Here is a 26268-nt window from a genome sequence, read left to right as displayed (position 1 = left end):
ACTCACTATACACACAAATTACACATACACTCACAACACACACACATGCACACACTCACCACACACACATGCACACACTACACACAGACCCCACACATACATACACACACACCACACATACACTCACTACACACACACCACACCACACCACACACACATACATTCATGACACACACACACACACACACACTCACCACACACAACATGCATACACACACATACGATACTTTGGGAAATGAAGCAATTGTGGGTATCCCTCAGGGTGTTATAAAGCAGAAGGAAAGGGCACCCATGAAGGGGGACAAAAATTCAGGGGAAGAGGAACATGGGACCATAGGTGACGTGGAAAACTTACACCTTCCAAGAACCCCCTGAAACACGAGAACAAAACTGGGTGCCTCAACACTTATAGGATGAGAGTCAATTTATCTTAAACCTTAAGTAAAAGATGACCCCCACCAACAAGCCGAAAATATGCAGAATATCCAAGAAGTTGATAAAGGGGTGGGCGCTCAGCCGTGTCCAAATCCTTTCGGTTCCCATGGACTGTAGCCCAGCAGGTTCCTTGGTCCATGGGATTCTCCAGGCGAGAATACTGGAGTGGGTTGCCATTCCCTTCTCCAGGGGATCTTCCCAACCCAGGGATCGAACCCACATCTCTTGTGTCTCCTGCATTCGCAGGCAGATTCTTTACCACTAGCGCCACCTGGGTTAAAAATTAATATTAGAAATATGAAAGGAAAATAAACTATCTGGTTAAAATATCAAGATTAATACTTTATTGGGTGTTTGGGGAAATGCACAGCAATTTGAAAACATATGGGAGAATATGTTCAAATTCTTTCTTTCAAGACTGTTAGATATGAAGAAAAATAAAAATTATACCTCAAAACACGAAAAACTATCCTATACTTACCAACTGAACCTCATGTTTAACATGCTTCTGTATAGCGTGAATAAACGCAGCTGGATTTTCTTGTACTTTTATGCTACATAAAAAGATTAATTTTGAAAATGTATAAATTTTAGTAGCACATAATCATATAGCATTAAAAATAATAGCAGTCAATATTTATAACAGACTATAATTTGAGGGAAAAAATCATTAAACTGAAATCTTTTGTGTCTAAAATTGCTTCTGTCAAACAAGATATGCCAGAAACATTTAATTACTATTTTTATTAACATAAAAAACAGATTAGTGAAAACTGAAATTTTCTCCATTGTATAGAGTCCCCACAGATTCTATCTAAACAACAATTCTGTTGTTTAAAATGGAATTGAAGGCATACTTTTGAAACTACAAGTCTCACTATCAAATGTTTGAAACAGAGTTCAAGTTAAATTGGGACTAAAAAAAAATTCTGTAATCTGAATCTCCATGGGAACTCTAAAATAAAAATCATTAGATTACTGAGATCAAGATATCCAGTTAATCTGTATGATTCAAACTAAAAGGTTTTTTTCCCTTAGTGGCATCTTGCATGGAACCTGGAATATCTAACCTTAATTAATCAATCAATCAGTGGACAAGTACTGATCAATTATCTGTTCTGTGGCTACAGTATATTAGGGGCCAGAGGTTACAGAAAATGATTCCACTCAGAGGAATTTATAGATCTCTTTTCTTGACAAGGGTTCGACCTCTCATATGTATATATGGTTGGAACGGTCCCAATGCCCAGGGGCCTTTGAAAGCTTGCCCACCAGGTGGCAGGACCGACATCTGCCTGGCGCTGGTTACAACAGGACTGACCAGCACTGCTCTTTCAGATGGGAGAAACTATGCATATAAATCTAATAAGTAAATAGATACGCCACAGGAGAGAAAAAGGATGGAATAAAATATGGGCTTTCAGATAAAACAGGCCAAGAGCAGAACAAGAGCAAGACTTGTTGCAATCCGGGTGAAAAAGAGCCTGTGATGCCAGTCCAGATCTGAGACTGTAGCTTCTTTCTTTAATCTTTTCCTGTCTTCTTACCTCATGGGTTGAGAGAAATTAGAGCAGGTAAAACTCAAACCAGGCGATTTGTTAACAGATTTGATAAGAAGAGAATTCTAGACGACAGTGTAAAATGAGACTTCGGGAACAGCTACGGTTTACAACAATTCCTGAGCTGATGATGTAACTAATTAGTAACCATGTATTTAAAGATTAACTCCCCACCCTGGCAATTAGGACATTTGCACCTCCACTACAACAAAGAGAAAGAAGTATCTGTTGTTCTTTTTTTAAGCAATGAAGTAAGGCATGACCAACTTTGTGGCTTTTCTAAATTAAAACAGTATTCAGCTTTGAGTATGATTGTATATGAATGGATCCCTTACTAAATTGAAAGTGTCATATTTCTCTCATCCCATGCAAATAGCAAAGCATTTACTATGTAGTAGTAGATACTCAATAAACGTTCAAAGGCTAAATGAATGACCTGGTTCTATCAGCAAACTATCTAGATGACTAATCTTATGCCACAGGAACAGAAGAAGAAAACTTGTTTCAGATTTATTTTTACATTAAATTTTAAATCATAAAATCTATCAAATAAGTCAGGAAATGCAACTTTTGTTAATATCCTGACTGCTGTTAAGTTTTATAAACAAGTGATATGGAGGAATTAAGAAAAAAGCTGAGAAGGCAATATATGGATTTATTAAGAATTCATATCTCAACTAGTATTGGAAAGACATTGAGGTAATGAGACTACTGCCTAGGAAGAATTATGAAAATAAAGTTTTACAAAGACCAACATAAAATACATCTTAACTGGATAAAATTTTAATCATTGCCAACTCTACGTATAACTATTTTCTCGGGACTCTATAGTAGGAAATTTTACCGACATAGAAACATTTGTAGCTCTTTCAGCCATTAACTCCTATTACCTTTCTAATCAAACCATATTAACATATGAAAAAAATGAGGAGAAATTTCAGCATCTTCTCACATTTTGGGGCAATCCACATTAAATCCCATGGGACCTCCAACTCTTCTCAAGCAGTTCAGAAAGTTCTCTGTCACACTTTCAGCTCTGTTACTACATATAACCAGCCATTTATTCAAAGACTGTGCACTTAAAACCTTGCAAATTCGTATATCCTTGGACCAGTCAGCTGCAGATGCAGGTTGACACTGAGAAAAATAACAGAGAATAATTAAATAAAAAAGACAATGTGGAGATATTTCATATTTGACATAACAGAACAATTCAGTACAGTTTGCTACTCACAGACTTAAACCACACATATAAGTACTTCACATCTGAACACAACACACACTTTTTGGGAGTGGAGGCAACTGAATGACATCCCAGGTCAACCCTTCCTTGCCTGTAGATCCTTGGCAAGTCCCTTCACCTCATGGGCTCTGCCATGGCAAAGGCAAGTGTCCGGTTCAAATCTCTAGGTTCCCAGGAATTCCCTAGCGGTCCAGTGGTTAGGACTCCAAGCTTTGACTGCTGAGGGCACAGGTTCAATCCCTGGTGGGGGAACTAAGACCCCATAAGCTGCACAGTGTGACCAAGAGAAAAAAAACAACCCCAAAAGCAAACCCCACACAAATCTCTAGGTTCCCTTCCAGCTCTACAAGCCTAAGATCTTTACTACAAAAGCTCACATGAATGACTGTCTCGTTTGGTCTCTTTGCTTTAGGCATCTAGAAGTCGTAAGTGGGAAATGCTGATGACTGATCTTCCAGGTCACCATACTGAGATGAAAAGAGCCTACAATTAAGACTACACATTATACTAGGAGTAGCTATATCCAGAAGCAAAGATGAAGCCAAGACACAGGCTCCTATCTTATTCTTGGACGGTTCCCCAGGTGACCGGGAAGAACAAGCTCCCGACATTGAAGAGGGCAGACTTCAGACTAGTCCCCAGCTTTCTGAAATCAAATCAAAAGTCCCTGGTGCATGAGCCAGGAAGAACCACTGGTAGAATTTAAAAGGACACTATAAGCGAATCCCTTGCTACTCAGAGTGTCGTCTTGTAGCAGCGCTGTCTCCTGAGAGCTCGTCAGAAATGCAGTCCTGGGCCCCATCCCAGACCCACTGGACCAGACTCTGCATGTTAACGAATTTCCCAGTGATTCGTCCGCATAGTACTATTTAAGAAGCATTGCAATCCCCTTATTTTACAGACTGAAAACTGACGGCTGAAAGTGGTTATGGAGCCAGCTGGTGGCAGTGGACTTGACTTTGCAGTCAGGGCATTTTCCACCAAGCACTCTGACTACCAGGCCCCAGCCATCCTCCCAGTGCTATGTCACAGAAGGCCAGGCAGGGGCTCAGCTTCAGGGGACAATCTTCACCTAAGAACCAAGGGGCAGGGTTTGGCCTCCAGAAGGGCTCTGTCTTGAGCCAGGATTCATTCTTTCCCGTTACAGCCAGTGTGAGGAGAACCACAGCCCTCTCACCTACACTCCCACCTTTACCAGCTGGCAGGTGACCCAGGACACACACCCAAGGCCACTCTGAGGCCTGTGAACTTTTTCTGTACTCAGTTTCTCAAAGTGAAAGTCACTCAGTCATGTTCGACTTTATGCAACCATCATAGTCAACAAAAGAGTCCAAAATGCAGTACTTGGATGCAATATCAAAAACGATAAAATGATCTCTGTTCATTTCCAAGGCAAACCATTCAATATCACAGAAATCCAAGTCTACACCCCTATCAGTAATTGTAAAGAAGCTAAAGTCGAATGGTTCTATGAAGACCTACAAAACCTTTTAAAACTAACACCAAAAAAAGATGTCCTCATCATTATAGGGGACTGGAATGCAAATGTAGGGAGTCAAGAGCTACCTGGAGTAACAGGCAAATTTGGCCTTGGAGTACAAAATGAATCAGGGCAAAGGTTAACGGAGTTTTGCCAAGAGAATGCACTGGTCATAGCAAACACCCTCTTCCAATAACACAAGAGAAGACTCTACACATGGACATCAGCAGATGGTCAATACTGAAATAAGATTGATTATATTCTTTGCAGCCAAAGATGGAGAGGCTCTATACAGTCAGGAAAAACAAGACTGGGAGCTGACTCTGGCTCAGATCATCAACTCCTTGACAAATTCAGACTTAAATTAAAGAAAGTAGGGAAAACCACTAGACCATTCAGGTATGACCTAAATCAAATCCCTTACAATTATAGAGTGGAAGTGAGAAATAGATTCAAGGGATTAGATCTGATAGAGTGCCTGAAGAACTATGGACGGAGGTTCATGACATTGTGCAAGAGGCAGTGATCAAGACAATCCCCAAGAAAAAGAAATGCAAAAAGGCAAATGGTTGTCTGACAAGGGCTTACAAATAGCTGAGCAAAGAAGAGAAGCTAAAGGCAAAGCAGAAAAGGAAAGATATACCTATTTGAATGCAGAGTTCCAAAGAATAGCAGGGAGAGATAAGAAAGCCTTCCTCAGTGATCAATGCAAAGAAATAGAGGAAAACAATAGAATGGGAAAGACTTGAGATCTCTTCAAGAAAATTAGGGATACCAAGGGAACATTTCATGCAAAGATGAGCACAATAAAGGACAGAAATGGTATGGATCTAACAACAGCAGAAGATAATAAGAAGAGGTGGCAAGAATACACAGAAGAACTATACAAAACAGATCTTTATGACCCAGATAACCATGATGGTGTGATCACCCACCTAGAGCCAGACATCCTGAAAGGTGAAGTCAAGTGGGCTTTAGGAAGCATCACTACAAACAAAGCTAGTGGAGGTGATGGAATTCCAGCTGAGCTATTTCAAATCCTGAAAGATGATGCTATGAAAGTGCTGCACTCAATATGCCAGCAAATCTGGAAAACTCAGCAGTGGCCACAGGACTGGAAAAGGTTAGTTTTCATTCCAATTCCAAAAAAAGGCAATGCCAAAGAATGGTCAAACGATCACACAACTGCACTCATCTCACATGCTAGCAAAGTAATGCTTAAGATTCTCCAAGCCAGGGTTCAACAGTATGTGAACCATGGACTTCCAGATGTTCAAGCTGGTTTTAGAGAAGGCAGAGGAACCAGAGATCAAATTGCCAACATCCGCTGGATCATCAAAAAAGCAAGAGAGTTCCAGAAAAACATCTATTTCTGCTGTACTGACTATGCCAAAGCCTTTGACTGTGTGGATCACAACAAACTGTGGAAAGTTCTTCAAGAGATGGGAATACCAGACCACTTGACCTGCCTCCTGAGAAATCTGTATGCAGGTCAGGAAACAACAGTTAGAACTGGACATGGAACAACAGACTGGTTCCAAACTGGGAAAGGAGAACGTCAAGGCTGTATATTGTCACCCTGCTTATTTAACTTATATGCAGAGTACATCATGTGAAATGCCAGGCTGGATGAAGCACAAGCTGGAATCAAGATTTCTGGGAGAAATATCAATAACCTCAGATATGCAGATGATACCACTCTCATGGCAAAAAGTGAAGTGGAACTGAAGAGCCTCTTGATGGAAGTGAAAGAGGAGAGTGAAAAAGTTGGCTTAAAACTCAACATTCAGAAAATTAAGATCATGGCATCTGGTCCCATCACTTCAAATAGATGGGGAAACAACAGAAACAGTGACATACTTTATTTTGGGGAGCTCCAAAATCACTGCAGATGGTGATTGCTGCTATGAAATTAAAAGACACTTGCTCCCTGGAAGAAAAGCTATGACCAAACTAGACAGCATATTAAAAGCAGAGATATTACTTTGCCAACAAAGGTCCATCTAGTCAAAGCTATGGTTTTTCCAGTAGTCATGTATGGATGTGAGAGCTGGACTGTAAAGAAAGCTGAGCGCTGAAGAACTGATGCTTTTGAACTGTGGTATTGGAGAAGACTCTTGAGAGTCCCTTGGACTGCAAGGAGAACCAACCAGTCTATCCTAATGGAAATCAGTCTTGAATATTCATTGGAAGGACTGATGCTGAAGCTGAAACTCCAGTACTTTGGCCACCTGATATGAAGAACTGACTCAGTTTAAAAGACCCTGATGCTGGGAAAGATGGAAGGTGGGAGGAGAAGGTGACAACAGAGGATGAGATGGTTGGATGGCATCACTGACTCGATGGATATGAGTTTGAACAAGCTCTGGGAGTTGGTGATGGACAGGGAAGACTGGTGTGTCTAGTCCATGGGGTCACAAAGAGTCAGACAAGACTGAGTGACTGAACTGAACTGAACTATACTGTCCACAGAATTCTCCAGGCCAGAATACTGGAGTGGGTAGCCTTTCCCTTCTCCAGGGGATCTTCCCAACCCAGGGATCGAACCCAGGTGTCCTGCATTTCGGGCACATTCTTTACCAGCTGAGCCACAAGGGAAGCCCAAGAATATTGGAGTGGGTAGCCCTTCCCTTCTCCAGGGGATCTTCCCAACCCAGGGATCGAACCCAGGTCTCCTGCATTACAGGCAGATTCTTTACCAACTGAGCTATCAGGGAAGCCCCAGTTTCTCAAATCCAGTTTTAAAAAAGCAGGATCAGCTGAGAAGTCACTGACACAGACAATTCTAACCTACCCAATACCACCTCTAGGGGGCGGGTTCTCCACTTTAGTGCCCCTTCTATGAAGGGGGGATTCCCAGGTGATGCTGCTGTTGCTGTTAAGTCACTTCAGTCGTGTCCGACTCTGTGCAACCCCATAGACAGCAGCCCACCAGGCTCCTCCGTCCCTGGGATTCTCCAGGCAAGAACACTGGAGTGGGTTGCCATTTCCCTCTCTAATGTATGAAAGTGAAAAGTGAAAGTGAAGTCACTCAGTTGTGTCCAACTCTTAGCGACCCCATGGACTGCAGCACACCAGGCTCCTCCGCCCATGGGATTTTCCAGGCAAGAGTACTGGTAAAGAATCCGCCTGTCAATGCAAGAGATGGAAGAGATGTGGGTTCGATCTCTGGAGTAAGAGTACTCTCTGGAGTAGGAAATGGCAGCCCACTCCAATATTGTTGCCTGGGAAATCCCACGGACAGAGGAGCCAGGGAGGCTAAAGTCCATGGGGCTGCAAAGAGTTGGACATGACTGAGAACACAGTACTCCTATAAAGATCTGATTCTGGGCCAAAATATGCAAACAAAACTCTAACAAGTATGATTACCTACAGATGATGAAACAGACCATTTAAAATATTTTACATCTCACTTCACGTGTAGAACTAAAACTGAGCTTCTTTTTACTGACTCCTGACCAAGATCTTAATGGGGGTGTACATTTTAGGACTTGACAGTATTTTGTGTTTAGTTTTTCCTTAGCTTCTCCAACAAGGATTTTGGTTATTTGAATAGATTATCAAAAAGCAATAATGAAAAAAAAAGAAACCCCATCCTACAAAACAAAAAACAAAAAACAAAAAACAAAAAACATTCACTGCTCAATCATTAATTTCAACATGCTGACTTACCTGCATCAAATAAGGGCAAGAAGAACACCTTTAAAAATGAAATGTAACTCACTTTAAAAACGGGCAAAACAGAGGGGCAAAGTAGAGAATGTACAATTTTTGCATAATATTGGTTCATTTTTTTTTTCCAGTGGGAACCCCAGAGAGGCAATGATTTGTCTCTCCAGGTTTCTGAATGCCTCTCTGCCTAACTGCTATGGCTAGGTGAGCTCTGGGAGAATTTCTTCACGTTTATGCCAACTGAGCAGCATTCTATTTTGGGGAAGAGAAAGAACTCTGGTATCAGGAAACACAGTCTACTGGAATTAACCTCCACCAGTTAAAACATTTTCAGGTACCACAAATTTTTTAAGCGATATAAGAGTACAACACCACCTAATAATAGTTACATGTTTTGATTGCAATGGCGTGAAGTACCATTTTGTAATGCATCTTTTATTTATTTATATTTGGCTGCACTGGGTCATCGCTGCTGTGTGCGGATATTCTCTTGTGGTGGCAAGCAGGGTCTACTCTTCACTGAGAAGCAGTGAGGGGCTTCTCATTGAGGCAGCTTCTCTTGTTGCAGAGAACTGGCTCTACAGCACGTGGGCTTCAGTAATTGCAGTATGTGGCCTTAGCTGCTTCATAGCATGTGGAATCTCCCTGGACCAGCGATCGAACCTGTGTCCCCTGCCTTGGCAGGTGGATTCTTAACCAAAGGACAACCAGGGAAGTCTTCTAATGCATCTGTAAATGTGACACCATATCACACTAACCTAAATCTGCTGGGTGCCACTAAATCCTTGTACACTCAGATTAAAAAGGAAAACAGAGGGTCCTTGGGGTTTAGGACAAAGGGAGGGTGGCGAAATATACTGTGCTAAGTCAGTTCAGTTGTGTCCAATGCTTGGCGACCCTATGGACTGTAGCCCGCCAGGCTCTTCTGTCCATGGGATTCTCCAGGTAAGAATACTGGAGGGGGTTTCCATGCCCTCGTCCAGGGGATCTTCCCAACCCAGGGATGGAACCCACATCTCTTAACATCTCCTGCATTGGCAGGTGGGTTCTTTACTACTCGTACCACCTGGGAAGAGGCCACAGAGAAAGCAAATGAACATTATATCATAATCCTACTCTGACTTATGATCAAACTGACATACATTCAAGAGAAAATACTTTTAAATGAAAATAAAATTACAGAACTTACTATGTGGTCTTGCATTATTATTTTTTCTGCAGGTGCAACACGGCCAGTCAGAGACATCTGGCATCCAAAATGCAGCCCCCAGGTCTCCAGCTCAAAACGAGCCTCCTTGTTTCTGTTGACAGAGTTGAGTCTTAAGTCATTAAAAATGCTTACTAATTAAAAATTGTAATCATTAGAGATAAAATTATAATGTTAATTATTCAGAGACTGATTTTTTAGGGTTCCTGACTTCTATTTCTATTCACCATTTTTTCTCTGCTCCAAGGAATTATAGGAGGACTGCACCCATGGGGGACTCCAAGGGATGGAAATGCTCCCAGTGTGGCCCTCTGGTAAATACAATGGGCCATTGAGCCAAACACTGTCTGCATGTGTCCTCAGTCACTTCAGTCATGTCCGACTCTTTGTGACCCTATTGACTACAGCCTGCCAGGCTCCTCTGTCCATAGGATTCTCCAGGCAAGAATACTGGCTTGCCATGCCCTCCTCCAGGGGATCTTCCCAACCCAGGGATTGAACCTGAGTCTCCTGCATCTCCTGCATTGCAGGTGGATTCTTTACTACTGATTCACTGAAGAAGCCCCTGAGCCAAATAGGTCAGGCTTCAAATACAAATTCTGACACTGAATAACATGGACCTTGAGCAAACTCTGAAATCTTTTAAAGCCATGGTTTCCTGATTGACAAAATGTAGGACTAACTTAGCTATTTCATAGGGGTAATGAAAAGGTTAAATGTGGCAATCCACAGAGAGTGCCACCACACTGCCTGGCACATGCTAGGTGCTCAGTATAGGTGAGATATTATTCTTGATAACAAATATCAACAAAGAGACTTTGTGGAGCATCTGGATGTGGAGATGTCCCCATACCTCTGGAAGTCATCCGCAAGCCTGGCCAGGTGCTGCTGCCTTACCAAAGGATCGAGACGAGTTTCTTTAGCCACAGCCTTCATCAGCTGGAAATCAGAGGTCGCCTGGCCAGGCATCCCTATACATTGTGAATGAAAACAAAGTGAAACATGAACAGTCCTCAATGTAATCCAGCCCATCTTAGGCACAGAGTAATAAAACTCTGAACTTAAACTGAATCAGATTCACCATCTGACAGCAAGGCAAGCCACCTTTTCATTTAAAATGTTTTCTAGTAGTCACATTTAAAAAGAGCCAGAAAGAAACAGATGCAATTATTCAAACAGTAACTCAGAATATCCAAAATATTATCATTTCAACACATGTCCAATATAAAAAGTGAGTTAATGAGATAGTTTCTCTTTTGTTTCACACTACATCTTGGACGTCTATTCTATATCTTTACACTTACAGCAAAGCTCCATCCAATCCCTCAGTCACACTAGTCATGCGTCAAGTGCTCAGGGACCAGTGTGGCTAGAGACCATCAAGAGGACTATGCAGATGTGAAATGCCACAGTATCACTAAGAATGTTCATCCCTCTCTGCAAGGATGGTATCCTTATTAACTTCTCTAATTGCAGAATAAACACATGCACATCAAACTCATTCGAGCATCATAAGTGTAAAATGTAGAAAGTCCTCCCGTCTCAGTCTCACCCTGGTAATCAGATGAACATGATTAAAAGAATCTTAGATAGTATTTTTTTTTTTTTTTGATTCTAGCGTAGAGTGAAGATTACCTTCTGGAGCTCATGCAAAAAGAAAACAAAGAGTATTTTGGCACCTCTCAAAGAATACACCTGAAGAAAATTAAATCCTAGCCTGCATGTGTGCTAAGTCGCTTTAGTCATGTTCAACTCTTTGCGACCCCAGGGACTGAAGCCCTCCAGGCTCCTCTGTCCATGGGACTCTCCAAGCATGAATATTGGAGTGGGCTGCTACGCCCTCCTTCAGGGGATCTTCCTGATCCGGGGACTGAACTTGGGTGTCTTACATCTGCACTGGCAACACCTAGCCTAGTGAAGTTCAAAAACGGGGGAAATAGCTTGGTTTCAGTAAAACATCTGGCAACCAATTTAATGTCAAAGTAACAAATGGAATACACGAGATAAAGGAAATAGATAACCTTCACGGTGCTGACCAATTTCCAAAGGGCACTCTACCCTCCCACTTCCTCTGTGATCAAGTAGATTACCTAAGAGTCATCCTCCCTGGGTTAAATTAGAGCTCTGGCACTCATCTAACTTAAGGAGGCTTTGCCCACTGCAAAGTGTCATGAGTCTGTGATCAAGAACTTGAGAGAGAATCAAATACAAACATTACCCGTTAGAAAGCAGAGCTCGGGAATCAGGTGGGCCATCTGAGCCTCAGAGTTGTCATTTTTCTTGTTTTTCAACAGACTAACAAGAACTGGCTGGTTCAGGTCAGATAAGGTAATATCGTATTGCTACAGAATGCAAGATTAATGAGGGAAAAGTTAATATGGAAACACTATACAATGAGCACCCTTGCTTAAAAGCAACAAATGAATAGATAAGAAACTCTTCAATAGAAGGGGAAAAAAAGTCCCTACTAATCCCCACAGTAACCTACTCATTTCTACTTCCTTCCTGGGACCTATCTCTTACATCTCAGGGGCAGCTTCATGATTTTAATTATTACCTCTTATAATTCAATACCACTTTTTTTCCCCAAACATTTTCTTGCTCTCTTCTGAGTTTCATCCAGAGTCGTAAGCTGGATGAAATCCATAGTACCATGACCCCAGGGGCAGCACTGCCACTGGAGACTGAGGCCAGCTGACCCATGTGCAGCTAACTGGCTCTGGCGCCTGTGTGCATTATGAAAATATCATACACAAGTCGGAGGCAATGGTCATACTGAGTCAAGCTCAGATTTCCCCAAAGAGCACAACTGTCCTTACTTTCCAAGACAGTATGATGTTACAGGGAAGTAGCTTTGAACTCTGACAAATGTAAATCTGATCCACAGATAGTCTATCTACTTGGACCATGACACTGGGGAAGGGGCTTACCTTTCCTCCTCTATGAAATGAGGAGAACAAGAGCCCAGAGGTGTCCCATGTAAACCACTAGCACGGTGTCTGGTTTATAATAAGTCCTCGGCAATCATTAGTTCCTTCCCCACCCCCTTTCCCTTCATAAACTTGAATTTCAACATTCTCACCTTGCCATGAGTTCATTTACCTTCCAAAGGCAAAGTTCCCATTAACACCAGTATAGCTTACTCAACACTGATGACAGAACAGGAATTATAATTTACAAAATGCCTGGGGACCACGTGATGCTGACATCAATAATCATAATGCAGGAAGCCAGCCGTGAGGGCTTCTGTCTTCAATAAAGACTTTAAGTCATTAAAATAAAAAACAATTCAGGAAACATTAAAGTGGTGATTACAACAATGCTATGGCTGAAAAGCTTGGAGAAGCATTGGTAGAAAGAGTTTTTATACATGACTTCATTCCTTCATATCTTGTGCTTGCTATATTCCAGGGACTGAAGGGAATACAAATAAAAAAGAGGCACAGTCCCTGCCTTTACACATAACCACATGATCTACAAAGCAAGGTAGACCAGAAGCACAAATAATACATGTACGCTAAGCATTTATTTTTTTCCTCATTTAGTCTTTTTTTTAATGGATGAGTACTGTGTTTTTTTAAATTAAACTATAATTGATTTACAAGGTCCTGTTGTTGTACAGCAAAGTGATGGAGTTTTAGTTAGATATTCTTTCCAGATTCTTTTCCCTTATAGGTTATTTAGTATAGTTTTTTAATACTAAATATAAAAATATTTAGTATACTTCCCTGTGCTATACAGTAGGTCCTTGTTGGATACCTACTACATATATATTTATAGTAGTAGCATATATGTTAATCCCAAACTCCTGTTTTATCCCCCACTTCTCCTTTCATAACCATAAGTTTGTTTTCTATGTTTGTGAGCCTATTTCTCTTTGGTAAATAAGACCCTTTCCTCACTTACTCTTAACAACAGAGTGTGATTGTTGTGTGCTCTGTCGTGTCTGACTCTGCAACTCTATGGACTTCACCTGCCAGGCTCCTCTGTCCATGGGATTATCCAGGCTAGAATACCGGAGTGGGTTGCCATGCCCTCTCCAGAGGATCTTCCTGACCCAGGGATCAAGCCTGCGACTCCTGCATTGGCAGGCAGATTTTTTTACCACTTAGCCACCTGGGAAGCTCTTAACAACGGGACTGTGAGTCAAATACTATTATCATCTTCTTCACTGATGAGGAAACATCATTAGAAATTAAATAACTTCCCAAGGTCCTGTAACTGAAAATTAGCACAACCAGGATTTATCACTTAAGACTTGGGAGCCTCTGCTTGTTACACCACTTGGGGCTGGTTCCCTCACAAGGAATAGGGAGCAAGGTAGTGAAAATAATTTATGGCTGGTAAATTAAGGAAGGCTTCACAAAGGAGGCAGAATCCAAGACAGCACCTTGAAGAAAATGCAGGAGTATTATAAGTTCTGGGAACAGCTCAAGCAAAACTGGGACATATTCCAAGAAGAGGGTATTCTACTATTTACCTGGAGCATGGTCAAGAATTCTACCCACTACGCTGTGTAATCAGGTGAACTTTATTGTCTCCCAATTTTCTTAGCATTTGGCAACAGTTTTTATGATAAGATAAAATAGAGAAATATAAAGGTCAATATCAAGATGTCTTCCAGTAAAGTTACCCGGATATAAAATCAATACACAGACATCACTTGCATTCCTATACACTGACAATGAAAAACCAGAAAAGGACATTAAGGAAACAATCCCATTCACCACTGCAACAACAACAAAAATACCCATGAATAAACCGACCTAAGGAGACAAAAAACCTGCAGAAAACTATGACACTGATGAAAGAGTCAAAGGCAACACAAACAGATGGAGAAATGTACCATGCTTTTGGATTGGAAGAATCAGTATTGTACAAATGACCATACAACCCAAGGTAATCTATAAGTTCAATGCAATCCCTATGAAACTACCAATGGCATTTTTCACAGAACTAGAACAAAATATTTCACAGTTTGTATGGAAACATAAAAGACCCCAAGTAGCCAAAGCAATCTTGAGAGAGAAAAATGGAACTGGAGGAATCAACCTTTCCGACTTAACACTATATGCAAAGCTACAGTCATCAAGACAGTATGGTACTGGCACAGAGACAGAATACAGACCAGTGAAACAAGGTAGAAAGCCCAGAGATAAACCTATGCACCTATGGGCACCTTATTTTTGACAAAGGAGGCAAGAATATATCATGGAGAAAAGACAGCCTCTTCAATCAGTGGTGCTGGGAAAGCTGGAAAGCTACATGTAAAAGAATGTAACTAATTTCCTAATACCGTATACAAAAACAAACTCAAAATGGATTAAGGACTTAACTGTAAAGCCAGAAAACTCTTGGAGGAAAATATAGGTAGTACATTCTTTGACATACATCACAGCAAGATCCTCTTTGACCCACCTCCTAGAGCAATGGAAATAAAAACAAACAAATAGGACCTAATTAAACTTAAAAACCTTTGAACAGCAAGGAAAACAATAAACAAGATTAAAAGACAACCCTCAGAATGGGAGAAATAATTGCAAATGATACAACTGACAAAGGGGTAATCTCCAAAATATATAAGCAGCTCATACAGCTCTATATCAAGAAAACAAACAGCCTAATCAAAAATGAGCAGAAGACCTAAACAGACAGTTCTCCAAAGAATACATACAGATGGCAAATAAACACATAAAACGATACTCAACATCACTAATTATTAGAGAAATGCAAATCAAAACTACAATGAGGTTATCACCTCACACCAGTCAGAATGGTCATCAAAAAATCTACAAACAAATGCTGGCAAAAACCAACACAAAAAATTAAAACACAAAAAATAATAGAAAAAGAGAAAAAATTAAAACATGGCTGAAGTGAAAAAAAGGATGTCTTCTACTTTGAGAGTAGACTATATAGTAATTTATCATTCCTTTCCTGGGACAAAGAGGAAAGCATTCTAGAAACTGGTACCATTTTCTTTCTTTTTCTCCCTAATTACAATAGATATGCAGGGAATCACAACTCATTACAAAGAAAGTGAGTGAGATTTTTATCATGATTCCCTTTTCAGAATGTCACAGGTCCTCAAACACATCAAAGAAAAATGAATTTAACCATGCAGGAAAAACCCCAAACATTAAAAAAAACTCTGTGTTTAATAAACACTAATGGAGAACATTTTTTGCACAAAATGCTTTGCCAAATGCCCAAAGCTATATGTGTTCTGTAAGGACAACTCAATGAGGCGGAGGGGGCGAAGAAGAAGAAGGATACAAAATGATTTCCTGAGACGCAGAATTCCCGAGGAGAGACAGGCATGGGAAAGACAATGAATTCAGTTTGAATTTTGTTCATTTGAGATGCCTGCAGGATATTCATGCAAATGCAGCCTGAAAATGGAGAGGAGGATGTAATTTAGGAAGGAGGGCAAGACAAAAATACTATATTGGAAGCGATCTCAGAATATGAAGAAAAGATCCTCTGCAAAGGGGCCGTGGTGAGTTACAGAATTTCAGTGAAGTGAAGGGGGAAAATGTTGAAGGAGGCTGAGAAAGAACCATCTGAAACCCAGGGGGGGAACCACCAGGGATGTGCTGTGGGGCCAAGAAAGAGGAGTTCAGCCCACCAGGAGCGGTCACTAGCGTCCAGAGCCAACAAAAGCCCCTTAGAATAAGGTCGGTAGCTGACTTTGACCTTGGAGAGCTAGTTCCTTAGCAGCAGAACAGGATACCAGATTGCTGAGGCTTCCTGAAGGAAGAACGGAAGAGGTGCTTGGAGCTAGTTTAGAGGACCTTCTAAAGAAATTAGCTAAGGAGGAAAAGGAAATCATTTTTCTTGAAAGTGTAGAAAGATCAACACATTTGCTTTCTCTTTTTGTTTGTAAAACAGTGGTGAGATTTTGGAGACAGAAATATGATTGAATATGCAATAAAGAGAAGGCACCTCTGAAAGGGACTGAAGTTGGACAGTGGGGATGGGGAAATTCTCATCACTGTGAACCCAGCTCCCCGAGTCAGCAGGAGATTTCATCAATAAGTGTTTGAGCATCTACTAGATGCTAGCCCTGGGTGTCCAGAAATCAAGAGCTCAAAGTTGAAGAGGGAGAGTCAGATCATTCATATCCTGCCTGTGATAACTGCAAGAAGTTAAGTACAGAGAGGGGACCTGAGGGAGAAAAAGTCCTAGGGCTCCCTTGACTGCTAGGGGAATTTCCCTGGCAGTCCAGTGGTACTTCACCTGCCAAAGCAGGGAGTGCAGGTTGGATCCCTGGTCAGGGAGGTAAGATCCCACATGCTTCAGAACCAAAAACTCAAAACACAGAACAGAAGCAATAGTGTAACGAATTCAATAAAGACTTTAAAAATGATCCACATAAAAAAATCTTATTAAAAAAAAGAGTTTCCTGCTGAGCTGAGTCCTGAAGGGTGTTCAGTAATTGGCCAACTGTGAATGGTGTCAAGGACGAGGAAGCAGAGTGTGAGAAAATGCAGAGGGAAGCGATGGACCTGTGGAACAATGAACCGTGAGCACAGCAGAACCTTCCAAGGAAACAGGATGGTACGCGGTGCGGCTCAAGAGGCGGGCAGGAGTCAGACCATAGCCCTTCCCCGAGCTAGGCGGGAGGGAGAGGAGGCTGAAAGAAGAAACAAGCGCTACCTGCTTGTAGTAATCCACGTAGGTGATCTCAGCGCCGTCCCGCTTCCGGAAGGTGTGTGTGGGCTTCACCGACCAGTCGATGTCATCAATGCGATAGGTTTTATTATTGTATCTGGCAAATGCAAGAAATCTTGTAAGTTCCTCTCTGAAATCCTACAAGGTAAGTGGCTAGTTCACTACACCTTAATTCAAAGTATTATCCTCCAGAATTTCAGATATTATGAAAGATAATAACTCAAGAATAGTCACTTAAAAAAAAAGATAGCTCTTATCTGAGAAGAGCGTTGATGAACTCTTCTGTTCATAAGAGGACCCCATATTCCAACAAAACCAAAGGAATAATCGCTGGCCCACCATCTGCTTTTCTCACTGAGAGACACTGTCTGTGTGTGTATGTGTGTGTGCACACGTGTGTATGTGTGTGCGTGCACTCAGTCCTGACTCTTTGTGACCCCATGAACTGCAGCCCGCCAGTTTCCTCTGTCCATGGGATTTTCCAGGCAAGAATACTGGAGTGGGTTGCCATTTTCTTCTACAGGGGATCTTCTCAACCCAGGGACCGAACTGGCATCTCCTGTATCTCTTACGTTGGCAGGCAGGTTTTTTACCAGCTGAGCCACTGAGGCATGCCCGGGAGATACTGTAGCTTCAGGTAAATCATGCTTAAATGTTCAAAGGCTGAAGTATGACTCCAAACCTTCCTGTCAGCTTCTGTTTTCAACTCAGAATTTTTGAACTCCCAGCTAGTTTTTCTCATAAAAAAAAAACATCCTAGGGAGGCTGATGAACCATGCCATTCTGGCAGCCTACCTCATCTTCCATCTAAGACTGGCCCTGGGCAAAACTGCAAAGCAGGTCAGCTAAGATCTTTCTAAGCTCTTTCTTCCCTTCATCAGGTACCATGTGGCCTGGAACACTCTCTCATGCCAACCCAGCCGTGGGACAGAAACCTCCTCGTCACTTTTCTCCTGGGCTCTCGGTACCTTGCAAGCTGTCTTGGAAATAGTGTGGTAAGCTAATTCATGGAGCTCATGACAAGAGGATAAAGGGGCAGTGTGGAATTCAACCAGTGCCACCTCTCTGCTCTACAACCCAGAAAAACAACTTCAAGTGGAAATTCCAACCTAGACTAGGAGAAGGTGAGCGGGTCTTCTGTAAAAAGTGTCCATGGACTGGCAGCAGCATAGAGTGGGCTTTTGTTCCTCAGGAAGTCACCTAACTGTCCATGTTTCATTTGGTTCAGTATGCACTGAGGGCAAATTATACACAGACACAGCGAGAGGCTTGAAAGTCCTCAGCCATAAGGACCTCATAACTTTATAGTGAAGATGAGACGCGGACCTGATGCTCTGTCTTGTTGCTACTGAACCAAAGTTGGGTCGGCTTGCCCAGCACAGTAAAGCCAATTTCCTGACAGCAGGCTGTGGTGAAGGAAAGTGCATCAGACACTGCTATGTGGGTACTTCAGACACGAGCTAAAGCAGAAGATATGGGGCAGGGGTCTGCCCGGGAAGGCCCCACTGTGATGTAATAAAATGAAATAAAAGGGCCCTAAAGAGGTGACGATAAGCACTGGGCTTCCAGAGCAGCATAGAGCAGAGAAATGAATAATTCCAACTGAGTGGACCTTCGAGTGGACTTTGTGTGAGCAGAAATCTAAAAGGCAGAAATAGAGGTGGGGGAACCAGGCAGAGGGGCTGGAGCAGCAAAGTGCAGACCACTGGGGGTGAGGGGAGGGTATGGGAGGAGGTAAGGAAGGACCAGGAGAGATGGCGGGCGCCCAGCACACCCCTCCAGGGAGCCTCAGCTCTAGACAACTGACAGCAGGGAGCGGACTCATCAGATCTGGGCTCCGGCCAGTGCCCGGAGCTCTTCCTCTTGCTACGTGGCATACATAATGTATTCTCTAGAGGAAAGTCTATTGAAAGGCAGGCTTTTACCTTGTGAGGACAATGAGCCCAATCAGCTGTTTCTCACACGTCTGGGTAAAGCAGGACTCGCTAGTTTTGCGGCAGAGATCCGTCATGAACTCCAGAACTGTCTCGTTCCGCAGTATTTTGTAACTCACATTAGCACTCAACAGGAGTTTGCTTTCAAAATGTGATACAGAAATGGCAAACCCAGGCCAAAGAGACAATCTTAAAAAAATAAAAAATTTTTAAATAAATATTTTAAATGTTATATCAGGATAACAATAAACATTTTAAAATGGTGACTTTATATTCTAATTCTCTCAATTTTATGAAACAATTTTTCTTTAAATCTGATTTCTTTCAGCAGCTGACTTAATGCTGCAGCTATTTCCAGCTGGAGTGTCTTTAAACATATGAAGTGAAGTGAAGTGAAAGTCACTCAGTCGTGTCTGACTCTTTGCAACCCCATGTGGAATTCTCCAGGCCAGAATGCTGGAGTGGGTAGCTTATCCCTTCTCCAAGGGATCTTTCCAACCTAGGGATCAAACCCAGGCCTCCCGCATTGCAGGCGGATTCTTTACCGGCTGAGACACAAGGGAAGCAAATAAGGGGAAAATTTAAACATATATTAGAATAAAATACATTTCTTTAGAGCTTCGTTTCTTAACCTTGGCACTACTGACATTTGGACTGGATAATTCTTTGCTAGGGGCTGTTCTGTGCACTGCAGAGTGTGTGTGTGTGTGTGTGTGTGTGTGTGTGTGTGTGGTGTGTGGTGTGCTCAGTCATGTCCAACTGTTTGTAACTCCATGGACTCTAGCTGACCAGGCTCCTCTGTCCATGGGATTCTCCAGGCAAGAATACTAGAGTGAGTTGCCATTTCCTCCCCTAGAGGATCTTCCTGACCTAGGATCCCTGGGTTTGATCCAAACCTGCATCTCTTTCGTCTCCTACTTCACAGGCAGATTCTTTACCACTGAGCCACCGGGGAAGCCTGGGCATTGCAGAATGTGTAGCGTACCCCTGGCCTCTACCCACTAGATGCCAGCCGCAACTCCCACGCTGTGACAACCAAAAATATCTCCAGACATTTTCAAATGTCCCCTGAGGAGCAAAACTGCCCCTGGCTGAGAGCATAGCTGTTAAGACTGAAGTGTTTATGGAGGGATCTGTCCCAGCATGCAAACATCTAGGTTCAAAAAAGCACACTAACTCAATGGCGAAGACAGTGATGAGACTTCACAATGAGACAGAAATAATCTAAGTGATGTCACATATGGACACACAAGAGAAACCGCAGCAGTGGCTACATCTCCTTTCCACATTTATGAATATCATAGTCTGAAGTCTTGAATAAGAAAAAGTTACAGGAGCTGTCAAGAAAGAACAATTTTTTTTTTAATCATTTCAGTTGATATTTTTGTGGACTTCATTGACTGTGATACTAATGCAAGAGTACTGGAGTGAATAACCATTCCCTTCTCCAGGGGATATTCCCAACCCAGGGATCAAACCCCAGTCTCCTGCATTGCAGGCAGATTCTTTACCATCTGAACCACCAGGGAAGCCCCAAATATCAGCTTCAGGACCAGCATATGCACTAGCAGACAGAGGCTGGGAACTGGGGCCTTTTTCCACAATACTGACACCTGGACAAACATCTCCTCCAGCAACAAAATGCAGCAAAACTATCAAGGACTAAAAGCAACTGGATGCATGCACAGTTGAGGCAAATTATGGACAATAAGATACAAAAATATACCAAAAAGCCAACTGCCTCTTCTGAAGAGCTGGGAGCAAAAGCAGGGTACTGTGCATGCCCGCTACACCCAACACCACCGAAGGGATGGACAAACCACCTAAGCTAACCCTCTGGCCAGACCTCTGGACATATCCCTACCTTCACCCCACATAAGCAATCAGCTGCTCCCCTCAGTGAGTAAGCAAGCAAGGGAACCTATCACTTGTTCTTGTTCCTCCCTGTTGCAGCAGGGTCCCTGATAAAGCCTTTCCTGAATTTCCTGTCTGGTCTCTGATCAATTTCTATTGATTAAGGAGACGAAGAATGCTGGTTGGTAACAGCACCAACACCAGCTGGTCACAAGACTGGACCCACGAGAATTTCTAATCCAGGTGGAGATATAACTGACAGGGTGAATGATTAGGTGCTTTATACAGAACAGTCTGATCCACTGAACCAGCACACAGGCACCCTGCCCTTTTCCTCCACCTGGCAGAAACCAAACACCCTGCATCCATTTTCTATCTTTTACGTACAGACCTTCCTCGACTGACAATGGGTTTCTATCTTCACAAACCCATCATAAGTTGAAATATCCTCAGTCGAAAATGCATTTAATACACCCAACCTTTTCTTCAGTAACCTACTGAACATCAGAGCATCGCCAACCTTGTGTGCTCAGAACATTTACATTAGCCAACAGTTGGACAAAATTATCTAACACAAGGCCTATTTTACAATCAGGTGTTGAATATCTTGTGTCATTTACCGAATACTGTACTAAAAGTGAAAAACAGAATGGTTGTATGGGTTCAGAAGGGTTGTGAGTGTATCAGTCATTTACCCTCGTGATGGGGTGGCTGCCTGGGTGCTGTGGCCGTGGCAGCTAACCATCATCTTCCGATAGTACCATACTCCGTACCGCTAGCCCTGGAAAAGGTCAAAATCCGCAATTCCAAGTGTGGTTTCTGTTGATGGTGTATCGCTTTCACATCATTGTAAAGCCAAAATGTCATTAAGTCGAAACATCCTAAGTCAGGGAGCATCTGTATTTCTCCCTTTGGGTCACTGGTTGCCTCTGTTTTTGGCTCAACCACATGTTTTGGAAAGCTCAAGACCACCTTCGCTGCAGTCTCTACTTCCTAGTTTAGGATGAAGATTCTGCAAATGTTCCTAATGGTTCTATCATTCACTAGGGCAGCTTAGTTGGCTTGGGTATCTGACATCTTCTTACCCAATAATTTCCTACCTACCACCCTGGCTGTGTTAACTTTGTGTCAGCCGGAAAACAGAGTCAAAGTTATGAGGTATAACATAACAGAGCTTATTCTGCTCTCATGATTACTTGTCACACACAGGAAGTTCAGTTTCTGAATTCTAGGATTTATGATAATTATCTAGCTCACTAATATAAGAAAACAGACTGCTACCTTTTGACATTGACCATTCTATTAAAAAAACTTGAAAATTAAAAAAATCCATTACTTTTCTTACCACGGAGTCTCTCAGAGGAGGCATAATGGTATCATATTGCATCATAAATGATATTGCTCACATTATAACAATTTCAGAGTAACAGAAAACATAAATAAACCTACTTGTGCTGGGGAATTTCCACTGGCTCTGAAGGCTTATAGAAGTTCCGTCCAATTTGGTACATGGATAACTTTTTTAAGATCCTGAAAGTATATAGATTTTAAATCTGTGTTAAACATCTGTCTATAACAGTATACTTCTAAGTTTGTACCCATGCTGAAATAAAAACGAGGAGAAAAGCCCAGAACTCTTATTGTTATAATGCTGAAAGTTTAGCTACTGTATATACCTATGAGGGTATATACAAGAACTATCACTCCATATTTGGGAATGACACAATTGAAAATAGTTCTATTCTTCTGGGTTTAACTGCAAAAGGAAGTGGTCCCTTAGCAGATATGACTGTGACGTTAACAACCTGGATGCCGTGGCTGAAGTGAGAAAAGCCATGTCCACAGGCTCTTCTGGCCCCATTCTTATTTTGAAATGAGGCGGCCGTTTCCTTTCTTTCTTTTTGTATAAGTAATTTACAATGTTGTATTGGTTTTAGGGTACAACAAAGTGATTCAGTTATATATGTATATTCTTTTTTGGACACTTTCCCCTTATAGGTTATTACAAGATATTGAATATAGTTCCCTGTGCTATTCAGTAGGTCATAGTTGCTTATTTTATATATGGTATTGTGTATATGTTAATCCCAAATTCCCAATTTACCTCTAACTCCCTATCCCGTTGGGTAACCATAAGTTTATTTTCTGTCTGTGAGCCTACTTCTGTTTTGTAAATAAGTTCATTGATATCATTTTTTAAATTCCACATACAAGTGATATCATATGATATTTGTCTTTCTGTGGCTTACTTCAATGAGTATGATCATCTCTAGGTCCATCCATATTGCTGCAAATGGCATTTCATTCTTTTTAAGACTGAATAGTATTCCATTGCATATATGTACCACTTCTTCTTTATCCATTCACCTGTTGATGGACATTTACGTAGCTTCCATGTCTTGGCTATTGTAAACAGTGCTGCTATGAACACTGAGGTGCACGTATCTTTCTGAATTAGAGTTCTTACTAGGTATATACCAGAAATGGGATCACTGGATCATACAGTAGTTCTATTTTCGTTTTCTAAGGAACCTCCATACTGTTCTCCATAGTATCTGCACCAATTTACATTCCTGAGGTGTTTGTTTCTAATGAGTCTATTCAGGCTCCTGACTGCTACTAAATGACAAGGCTGCCTCTTCAGTAACTAACTCTGGCTGCTTTTGGAATGTGACACATTACTGATCTGAAGCTGCCCTGTGCATTGGGGAAATGGAAGAGTTTCAAGTCTGAAAACAGAGGTTCCAATTGTGTGCTTCTTGACTACCCAAAGTCATCTGAGCCTCAGTCTCCTTATCTGTAAAATGGGGAGTTTAATTATACCTGCCTCAGGGCAATTGAGTAAAGATCAAGGAAACTCTAGCACCAGAGAAAGAGCTCTGTCACTGCGAAGCACCTTCCAAATGTCAGCTGACTTAAAATAATCGGGGGGGGTGGTACATGCAACTGGTTTCTGAAGAGCGTTTTTTACAGTGCTGAGCTGAAGCCAGATAAGATCAAAAGACACTTGCCTAGACTTCTGACTAGAATTAGGAATCAGTGTATCTGTGTGATGGAAATTCCTCTATGTGTCCTACTCAGTAAACCCAAACTCCTCTCATCCTGTCCAGAGCAAAGGGCTAAAATCTTAGCTTTTTAACATATCACCCTAGTGATCCACACCAACAGCATGGAAAACAGGGGTTCTCAAGCTTCTGAGCTCCCATCTGGGAAGCTTGCCAAAAATGTGGATTTTTCAGGCCCCACTCACAAAATTCTGTTCACTAGGTCCACTGAAGGGCTAGGGAACCTGCATTTTGTCAAGCTGCACCTAACACCCAAGCTGACACTGAAGCAAGTGATCCTCAGATCAGTCTGAAGAACACTGAAAAGCTTGGTGACACCCTTCCTCTGTCCCCGGGGACAAGTGGGGAAAGGAAGGGGTCTGAAAGCACTGAAAGCAGAGGGTGATGCCCTTTCACACCTAAAACAAATCAGCCAGGAGAAAAGCCACTCCTTCAGTTTACTGACCTAGTTTTTAAGTCTGGGGATGGAGGCTGGGAGTGGGTACAGGAAAAGGGCAAAGGCACCTGCCCTGGTCCCCGAGACATTACAACCCTTGAGGCCCTTGTCTCAACACAGATGATACTGAATAGTGACAGAGGTGCCCGTTCAAGGCTGTGATGGGCTGTGGTGCGCATTACTGCAGTAATACACAGAAGTACACAGAAAATTGCCCGAAAGAGGACATTGCTGCCCGCACACCGCCTACAAAACTGCAAATACTTTTAATACCCAGGCTCTACGCGGAAAGGCATCATTGGCCTACATTAAATTCACATTTGAGGCACTTTACTTTTTGAAGATGATATTGAAGACCTGGATGCACACAGGAGAACTTGCCGGCAGCTCTCTCGTCAGAGTGATAGTCATCTTTACAGTCTCGCCTCTTTGGGTTTCACTTGACAACTCCGTGACCTGGAAAAAGAAGCACTTAAAACAGACTCTATATCCTCCAATGCACAGAATGTGGCTGCTAAAGCTGTCAAAACTTCACAGGCTCTACCAAAAACAAAGCTGCAGCTGTTAGTGATGTGAGTGATAATCTAATCATTGGGTTACGTTTGGGAGGTTTTTTCCCTCTGTATTTTGCTAATCCCAGAAAAGCAACACATCTCTCCGCTCTCCGATTTCTTAATTGAGAATCAAAACCAGACTCAGGGTTCAAAGATTCAATCCAAAGAGAATTCAGGAATAGGGTTCTTGACTTTCGGAGGGAAAGGGGAGGTAGAGGAAAACAGGTCACAACCTACTTTGAGAGTCTGATGAAAGTTACAGACATTCTCCCAAGAAAGTGTTACATATTTGAATACCATAACAAGGCATGTAATGTACCCATTTACAGGAGTTCATGGATTCCCAAAAGCCTATTAATAAAGTGTCCTGCCCATCTTGGGGATTCCCCCATGACTCAGCAGTCAGGAATCTGCCTGCAATGCAGGAGATGCAGGAGACGTGGGTTCGATCCCTGGGTCAGGAAGATCCCCTGGAGTAGGAAATGGCAACTCACTCCAGTATTCTTACCTGGAGAACACCATGGACAGAAGAGCCTGGAAGGCTATGATCCATGTGGTCACAAAAAGTCGGACATAACTGAGGATGCATGCATGTTGCACGTTGCCCACCTTGAGTTCATGGATTTCAGAAAGAAGCCTCTCAAAAGCTCATTTAAAAAAAAAAAAAGCAGAGGAGCAGAGGAGAAGAAAGCAAAGGATAGGGAACAGACCATAGGGAAAGTAAATGTGGAAAGAGAGAGAAGAAAACCGTGACAGTTTAGACAGGAAATCTGAGTTCATTTTTTAAAGGCCTAGAGAAAGCCCTAGGGTTCTTATAATCTGGAACCACATGCTAACAGTATAGTGAATGCATGAATAGGTCTTTATACCAGGTGCCTAACTAAACCTAAAGCTCCTTAGACCAAGCAAGGCTCGGTAGAGATTTTTTGGAATAAAAGAATGAATAGATCAGTCAGTAGAATCAATGGTCAAGGATTTTTCAGAAGGGTTAGGAATTAGAAGAGGTCAGTTCATTAGCAGGCATTAAGCTCGGCCGAGAGGAGCTACCCCACGTCCGAGGTCAGGGGCAGAAGTCGGGAGGACCCCATGCCCGAAGGTCGGCGGCCAAGAGGAGTTACCCCATGTCCGAGGTCAGGGGCAGTGGCCGAGAGTGCC

At 42.2% G+C, this 26268-nt stretch overlaps 1 protein-coding gene across 1 annotated transcript in view; it reads right to left on the bottom strand.

Annotated features, from left to right (window-relative positions):
• PIWIL4 (piwi like RNA-mediated gene silencing 4) overlaps positions 1-26268 on the bottom strand; it is a 55774-nt gene that overhangs the window by 15308 nt on the left and 14198 nt on the right. Inside the window, exons 5-13 of the mRNA XM_025266963.3 lie at positions 24894-25015; positions 22508-22588; positions 19196-19393; positions 17256-17367; positions 11815-11938; positions 10450-10567; positions 9579-9690; positions 2947-3131; positions 917-989 (exon numbers count right to left, since the gene is read on the bottom strand). Coding sequence (XP_025122748.2) covers positions 917-989; positions 2947-3131; positions 9579-9690; positions 10450-10567; positions 11815-11938; positions 17256-17367; positions 19196-19393; positions 22508-22588; positions 24894-25015 — 1125 coding nt within the window. The remainder of the gene's footprint in view (positions 1-916; positions 990-2946; positions 3132-9578; positions 9691-10449; positions 10568-11814; positions 11939-17255; positions 17368-19195; positions 19394-22507; positions 22589-24893; positions 25016-26268) is intronic.

The sequence above is a fragment of the Bubalus bubalis genome, chromosome 16 (assembly GCF_019923935.1).
Source record: "Bubalus bubalis isolate 160015118507 breed Murrah chromosome 16, NDDB_SH_1, whole genome shotgun sequence".
Taxonomy (NCBI): domain Eukaryota; kingdom Metazoa; phylum Chordata; class Mammalia; order Artiodactyla; family Bovidae; genus Bubalus; species Bubalus bubalis.
This window is presented reverse-complemented; position numbering and strand designations above follow the sequence as displayed.